The sequence below is a fragment of the Brienomyrus brachyistius genome, chromosome 20 (genome assembly GCF_023856365.1).
Source record: "Brienomyrus brachyistius isolate T26 chromosome 20, BBRACH_0.4, whole genome shotgun sequence".
Taxonomy (NCBI): Eukaryota; Metazoa; Chordata; class Actinopteri; order Osteoglossiformes; family Mormyridae; genus Brienomyrus; species Brienomyrus brachyistius.
This window is the reverse complement of record NC_064552.1, coordinates 15,678,770-15,687,384: the sequence shown is the minus strand read 5'-3', so window position 1 is coordinate 15,687,384 and position 8,615 is coordinate 15,678,770. Positions and strand designations below refer to the sequence as shown.

At 41.6% G+C, this 8,615-nt stretch overlaps 1 protein-coding gene across 2 annotated transcripts in view; it reads left to right on the top strand.

Moving 5' to 3' along the window:
• The first annotated feature begins 3,273 nt into the window (after positions 1-3,273).
• The window catches only part of LOC125715404 (apoptosis-stimulating of p53 protein 2-like), a 30,176-nt gene continuing 24,834 nt past the window's right edge, over positions 3,274-8,615 (top strand). Inside the window, exon 1 of one of the 2 annotated variants that reach the window (XM_048986836.1) lies at positions 3,274-3,862. In XM_048986836.1, the coding sequence (XP_048842793.1) occupies positions 3,836-3,862 (27 nt within the window). In that variant the 5' untranslated portion in view covers positions 3,274-3,835. The remainder of the gene's footprint in view (positions 3,863-8,615) is intronic. The other variant, XM_048986837.1, reaches the window with a different exon arrangement.

Sequence of the window (8,615 nt, the reverse complement as noted above, 5' to 3'; positions counted from 1 at the left end):
GTCGTGGGGTTTCCTCCGGGTACTCCGGTTTCCCCCCACAGTCCATGCTGAGGCTAATTGGAGTTACTAAATTGCCCGTAGATCTGCATGTGTGAGTGAATGGTGTGTGAGTGTGCCCTGCGATGGGCTGGCCCCCCGTCCTGGGTTGTTCCCTGCCTCGTGCCCTTTGCTTCCGGGATAGGCTCCGGACCCCCCACGATCCAGCAGGATAAGCGGTTTGCAAAATGAATGGATAGATGGATGGATTTAATCTTGCTACAGTTATGAAGAAAGTCTGTTTTTCCAGAAACTCTGAAATGGCTCCCATATAGTCCTTTTATGATGCCTACATCCCCTCAACTGTTTCCTTTGATTCTCTTTTCAGAGAATATCCTCACCTTTCAGCTGTTTGTATCGACACGCTTATCCTCTCATCTCATGCATTTACAGGTAAACTTAGAGCTCAGATTCTCCTTTTCCATCGATGCACCAGAGCCAATCATCAGCCTCATACTGCCACTTTTATTCATTACCCCTGAACCAATCACCATTTACACTTAAACTCCTCCACTAGATGTCGCTGTTGCCTCTCATCTGAAAAGAGCAGGTGCAAACCATAGCTTCAGATATGGAGATGCTGATTCACATTCCAGCCACTTATGGAGGAGTGAACCACAGTAAGATAAAACCCCAAGTATGCAGGAGTTCAGGCCTTATATCGGATGGTACAACAACATAAACAGACAGGGGTGCTTTATATTATATTGGGCCCCAAACCAAATCAGTCGAATTATGTTCCTAATTTTTAGGGCCACAGTCACTCAGGGGCCCTTGGAATAATCCTAACTTTCCCTCAGGGTCAGATCCAGCAAACTCCAGATCCCAATTGGGCTCCGCCAGGTGCAAAGCCATAAAAGCTTGTTGAGGATCACAGCAACACCGAGGCAACCCTCCCTTCCACCAGAGAGAGCCAGATACACGTGAATGTTCAAGCACCAGCTTGTGATCTTACACGAGGAGGAACTGCGGAGTAGGAGAAAGATCATAAAAAATGCGGAATTCCAGAGTCCATGCTGTGGGAACGTATTTTACCTCCTAACGACCAGACAAGTGACTTTGTCATGTTTCAATCTGCCTACATCCATCCCACACAGCTCCTCTGCTTATCTGGCTGCACACTCAAATCCTTCATCTTGCAGGTGGTGATACCTTCACTCAGCCACGGTATATGGGAGGCACCAGCTACTCACTGACAACCACCATCCCCAGCCTGGGCTCTAGGAATGGGTCCCAGTGGCCCTAATATGGACCAGCAGCACTGATTCATGTTGTGTAAACTCATGAGGGGCAGTTTAACCGTTTGTTACCAATGACATCATCCGACCATAAATTCATCCTCCATAACCACATATTCACTACAGTAGTGATACTCAGACTTTTTGCACTGTGACCAAATTTTTTTACTATGCCAGCTCAGTCGTGACCCTATATCAAGTATAGATTTAAATTAACACTATGATCAAGCGTGCAGTGCACTCTGATATTTAAGCCAATCAATGCCGGTCGCACAAATCTGATTGGATGTGCCAGTGAATTTTAAATGAATCATCTATGTATTGGCTTCTCGGATTGGCTGAGTTCAATAGATTTGCACTAAGCAGTTGCAGACCCAAGACCCCTTTATATAGGTTAATTCTAGGATTATGACTCATCTCCTCTCTGTAGCTGGGACAAACCCGCCTCTGACCAAAAGCACCATGTGCCTTTGAACAGCTGGAGACGTTGCTGTTGTGCAACAACAGAAACCTGCATAACAGGACCTCATGGCCAGTAAAATTAGCTTCCTCCCTGGGACTGTTCTTATACCTACGTTTTGCTCTCAGCTATAACAACTACATCTGTAAGAGTCATTTGGGGCTAAGAGTTGTTAAAGGCTGTGAAGAATGCCCCCCCTTTCTGATTTGTTAGTTTTTTCGAGTAAACATTGCTGTCTCATAATTGTGTCAGAGCCCAAACCTACCATAGTGTTACAGTCTCATGTTATTTGCAAAGCTATAGAGCTCGATGTCGATTTAGTTCCTGATTATCAAAGGTCACATTGAAAATGAATCCATTGTTGGCCGTCAACACTGTGAAAAGCAGAGAGCTTTTTGAATACAACAGATGGAAAAATATATGAAGAGAGGTATGAAGCTTGTTAAAAAAGGAAGTTTCAATTTTTAAGAAAATTTGAGTCACAGGGAGCACAGGGAACAGTGTGGGGCACATCCACTGTAGGCAAAATGATGGTTTATCACAGAGCACACACACATACACACGCATTATGCAAAATATGCGGAATGGCAGGTAAAGTCGACCACGCAGATTCTGGGCCAGTGCAGTAAACAAAAGGAAATCCTAGTGCAGGTGTCGAAAGAAAATGGCATCTTGCAGTACTGTGGTTCATAATCCCACCATTGAGTGTCTGAAAATAGCCTTTGTGAGAGGTTTGGGGGCAAAAGGCTTATTGTGAGGACAACAGACAAAAAGGTGACTTGAATTTGTTGCCTTTGTTTTATGTTTGGAACGAATTCAGCAATGCGATCCATCCAGGCTAATCTCCAGGCATGAATGTAACGACTGTTTGTACTGATCTCAGGTAAGAGAAGCAATCCACGGAGGACCTTATGGATTAACACAGTAATGAAGTGTGGTGAATATCTGACGTTGGTCAACAGTCGAACAATCTAACTTAATTCTATACCTTTTTAGTTAAAACATAGCTGAGTGCAATTTTCACTTTTATTCCAAAGATTTCAATAAAAAGGAATACACTATATGTGTAAATTCAAATATGAAGTGGTTTTCATGGGATGTATTCATATACTCAGTGTAAGAGCTTACTTTTAAGATCATTATGGTAATAAAGAAATGTCGCAAAGTAATTTTGCGTATATATTTCTGGAGGTTTTTGATCTATTTCACTTGTCGTGCATTGATTAAGATTATTCGAGTACATGGTTATGTTAGTAATATTATAAGCAAAAGTTTGCTCAGTAAATCATATTACAGTCCCGGTGTTTAGACCTGTCACCAAACATATATAACCGTTTTGCGGCGACTCCGGTGGGGGTTTTCCATGACAGGGGGGAGAGGGTACTTTGGGCTGCCCCCAGCCGAGTCGCTACAGGGTAGTGTTCAGTTGCACGCTTCTCCGTGAAAAAAAAATTGAAAAGGCTCTCAAGCAAAACAACCCAAAGCAGTTGTTTGTTCATTCCTTTGTTCTTTGTTTTACTTTGACAGCACAGATTTTGCTTGCATCCGATCATATGTTTCCGGAGGGTTCGGTCTGTTCTGCTAGGAGGAGTTTAAATCCCACATGGATTAATCTGCAAAAGGGAAACGTCACGCATGGGCCGGGCTGCATCCAAGGAGATTTTTTTGCTGGATCGCTGCTCGAGTTGGGGGTATAAGGTTTTTATATCTTACCCAGAATAAGTGCGGCTTTAAGGAAGACCAGTCGCCTTGGCGTAAATGTAAGCGATCGCGCCGTATTGCGAATTACAGATCATTGTAAGGAGCGGCTGCGGGAAAACTTTAGTTGATGCGGGGAGGCCTGGTCGTGCGGCTGCAACAGGTTTCAACGGAGCACAAGAAGCGGACCCCGTACTGTCGTTGTGGTCTATGGACCAAAAAAAGCCGACATATGTATTCTCAAGGTTAATTCCAGAGGCGCGAAGAGGGATAAAAGACAGTGGCAAACCGACGATCGGCCAGCGGCATCATCGGGTTTGCGGCTGCATTAGAGCTCTTATTCAATTATTACAATAGTCACGTTTCACCATCCGCCGCTTTTGTATTTAAAGGGGCGATTTAAATGCGGTACGGAACCAAAATGATGCCGGTGAGTTTTCAATTTATTATTTATTTGAAGACAAACAATGGCTATATGTATTATTGTTTTATCAGTGCATCGTTCTCGTAGAATATTTTTATCTATTGCTGTTTTAGGTTGGTTTTCTTACATGAAAATGGACTGCTCTACGTTATTGTAAAATCGCGTGTTTGAATTACTATGTCTCTCTTGCATGCTTATGTATTTTGAAATGTGTTTGAATCGCTATGTCTTTTACATGCTTATGTATCTCTGTGTGCTTGCTGCAGCGGTTTATGAGCACGTTTCTCCAGGATCGCTTTTGCGATGGTGACATAGGCTATTAAATATAATTGTATTTAAAGGCCAGATTTAACGGGTGTAACTGGACTAATTATGATTTTAATATCAATCGTTAACAGAAATCAAGCAGAATAAGGAGTGCGAGTCGTGTTGTGAATCTTAATTGGTTATATTGTATCCAGATCTGTGGTTACCAATGTAAATACCTTTCGGGTGGGTATACAGGGTAATTATGACTGGTATTACCTTTATAATATATTGTTTGGACATACCAGACACGTCGTGTTACAAACTTCATTCTTTCTGAGCTCTTGCTCCCTGTTTGCTGGGTGATTAATTCTTAGCTTGTTCTGCATGTAAACAGATGCATTTTAGCAGCAGAATATACTGCTTTCTGTCCACGTTTTTTCATACTTCTGTAACAAATACCCACTGCAAATAACAGAAAGTAACAATCTATAAAACACTATAAAAGCAATTCCTTTAGGAGACAACAGAACAGCCTTTCAAAACAGACGAGTGTGTCATCTGTCCACTCCATAAACGGATGTCATATAGCCACAATCATAACTGGTCATTCCGAAAACTAACCTATGGCATTGGATTATAAGCAGCTTGCATACTAATTAACCTCTGTACCATAGAAACGTTCTCCTGTTATCAATTTACATTCACGGTTTCCATGGTAACCGCAACGTCACAATAGCCTCGTGGAAAACACTGATGTGAATGGCAGGAAATAACAGTACAGGAGCCCCTCGGGTTATTCTTAGGATGACCAGGCCTCTAGATCTCCTTGTAGCTCTGTTGTTTTCACGCAATTTCCAGTTACCATGTTAAAATCCTAGCAAGAAGAATCAATCTGTTCAGAAAATGAATAACTAAACCTGCCTCATCTACCTCTAGATGAACGTGAAGATGTTGCCTTATTCTCTGAAATGATGCAGCACTGGTCATGTCCTTCCATTTCTCTTTTATCGTTTAGTGGTTCTTTACCGTGCAGGCAGTTTCCTCAATTTGATGTAAATGCAGTTCTCGAAACATCTACATCCCTATGCAGTGAAGTGCTGAGCAGTGCACAGTGATATTGACAGTGTTCTAAAAAGTACGGTTTACCGAAAACAACTGGTATAGGTCTACACATAGTACTTGAAATACCCAAATAATTAGTACTTAAATTGTGTGTCTTGTCTGTTTCAGTTCTGGTGTTTTGGAAGGATTTTTACATGGCATATTCAGTTTTAATTGTTAGCATTTGAATTTGGTTAAAAAAAATTCTCTATATTGGCTTTTAATTATTTGGAAGTATTCTAGAGTGTAGCATAGTAACATCATCATTAAGGGTGCATTATCTTGTACAATTCACTGAATATTTTTAGTCTGGAACATACAAATGAACTGTTTTTTGCATGATGAACACTTAGTTGGACAATGACACGAGTTATTATAACGATCTGTTACTGTAGGGGTATCACAAACTGCTAATCTCAGAAGATTTATGTGTGTGTGTGTGTGTGTGTGTGTGTGTGTGTGTGTGTGTGTGTGTGTGTGTGTGTGTGTGTGTGTGTATGTAATTTGGCTTATGTAGGTTGGTTGCTGCTTGTACACTTTGTTAGGCTCTGGAATTTTAAGCTTGCAGGGTGATTTTCATTATTACCTTGACAACAGTAAGGAAACAAGCTTATTTATTTTCCTGACTATGCACAATACAGCAAATTGTTGTTTTCTTAGTTTTTGTTATAGAATTTCTGCACAATATTATAGATTCTTGCCATTGATTTATAGTCATTAACGAAATTTTTATATCTTGAAGTGTGAAGGAAGGATCTTCATTTTAATTGAATAATAGTTTGAATCCAAAACACTGGGTCCTCATTGTGATTTAATTGTTTTAAAAATAAGTAAAACAAAGTTAACAGTACTTTAAGATTCGCTCAAAATGCAACACTTACTCCGTAAACCACCCAGATATAGTTTTCAGTCGAACTGCACCACGTACCTCCATGGAAAAAAAACGGCATTGTTGCCTGGAGCAGTAAAGGTAGAATTTGGTTTCTCATCCAAATTTTGCTACTCTCAGGCAAGAACGGCTAAAAGGAGGAATGGTAGGAGAACCATTAAAAAGAATTGAATGACTAAATACATCAAGATCTACTGAATGTGACAAAATACTGTAGGATTCCCTTTTAACCTGCTTAACAGCATCGCTTCTGGACTCCCCCAAAGGGCGAGGTTCCTGTTTGGACTTCCTGGTTTTTTTTTTAACAAAAGACAACACACACACACACACACACACGCACAGCCCTTTATCCATACCTCTGGGGACCATCCATTCATTCCTATGGTCAAATCCTAACCTAACCCCCTACCCGGCCCAACTGCAAGTAACTAAAGGAAATGCGGAACTAATGTTTGATTGCAGTCACAGATTTTTATATGTGTATTCTGGGGACATTTGGCCTCCACTATGTAATATATACATAACCCACACACACCAAACTGGTGCTTGTTTTCCAGAGTTTAAAAAATACCTTAAGCTAAGCAGTGCTTCACTAAACATTCTGTGAGCTTAAAACAATTAAAATTAAGAAAAAAAAATACTTTTTTGTTTTTCTCAAAAGTCCAGTTGATGTAAACAATTGAGGATTCGGTTTATTGGTGAAAACATTGGCCACATTCCTGGTTTCCTTCCCTATTTATTTATCCATCCATCCATCCATTTTCCAAACCGCTTATCCTATTGGGTTGCGGGGGGTCCGGAGCCTATCCCGAAAGCAATAGGCACGAGGCAGGGAACAACCCAGGATGGGGGGCCAGCCCATCGCAGGGCACACTCACACACCATTCACTCACACATGCAGATCTACGGGCAATTTAGCAATTCCAATTAGCCTCAGCATGTTTTTGGACTGTGGGGGGAAACCGGAGTACCCGGAGGAAACCCCACAACGACACAGGGAGAACATGCAAACTCCACACACATGTGACCCAGGCGGAGACTCGAACCCGGGTCCCAGAGGTGTGAGGCAACAGTGCTAACCACTGCACCACCATGCCGCCCCCTATTTATTTATGCTGGTCAAATTTTGACCAACGAGGCATTTCTGGCTGCTATTTTGTAACATCTTTATCATATAAGCCATAAGGATGCAGCACAATTATGTTACACTGTAAAGGCCCAGGCTGACATTAAAAGAATTATTTATTGGTTATGCCTCTAAAATCAGTTGGGTGAGATTTTGGAGGGATACTTTAGAAACCACCAACTGGCCATATTATTTTTAATCATGCGTAAAGTTGAGGAATTGCTGCTATTTCTCCTTTGAAGATTTTTTATTTTTTTTTGTTATTGATGTGAATTACTCTTGGCCTGGCTTTTAGCTGGGTGGTTTGTTAGGATATTCTTGAATATCGCTGCTTGATGCTGTTCTTTAAATCTCACTCAACTGTTGATCAGGTGATGGGTGGATTGCTGTTGAAAAACAGTCATCTGGCTTTGTTGGTATTTAAGTAGTAATTTCCTACTTTTCTTCTTTTGCTGTTAAATTAAGATGTACGGAGGATTTGCCTGTAGGATGTAATTTTGTAATTTTTATAAAATTGCTGGAAAAGCTTTTAATCATAATTAGCAATTACATTTAAAACTCTAGTCTTTCTAAATTGATTGATACTTTATTGATCCCCTGTAGGGAAATTATCTTTACGCCTCCCTCAACTTGCTCTTTGTGGAGTAAGTTGACCGTGAAATTATTGCTATATGTCATTCGTTGCTGTGGATATGAAAATGGCACTGTAAATGTGTATTTGCAGTGTTTTATTAAAGGATGATCTGACAGAGGCTGTGATGGCTACACAGTGCAGGCAGCTTGCCCATATGCATGTCGTGTTTGCATGTTCTCCCCGTCTTCATGTGGGTTTCCTTATATGGCGCAGAGGTACGTGACTTTGCCCTTGCTGCGTGTTTGTTTGTCACTGTGTGCCTGGTGACAGTGCGGGATGTACGCTGTGTCCCCAGCCTGATGCCCTGTGCTTCCCAGGATCGGATGGATGGAAAATGATGATATTCGACGTTTGTGGCAGAGTGCCGAGTCGCTGCAGCTGATTCGGAGGTGCATGAACACGCAGTTCCTCTGTGTTCACTTTGTCAGTGATTGTGTTTCCAGGTGCAGATTGAATGAATGTGTTGGATTGGATCAGGGGAGCCCAACTCCGGTCCTGGGGGGCCAGAGCCCTGCACATTTTTAGGTTTCCCCTCATTTAACACACCTGATTCAACTCCTTGTGCTAATTGATTCAGGTCGAGAGCTGTGTGGTATTTATGGTGGAACAGGGAAAGAACTAAGCTACACAGGGCTCCGGCCCCCCAGGACTGGAGTTTGACACCCCTGGATTAGATGCTGGATCCAGATATGGGCTCAAGTTAGACTGAGCTTCCTGCTCCTGAAATGGCTCTTTAAACCTGTTTCCTATTGAGAAGACA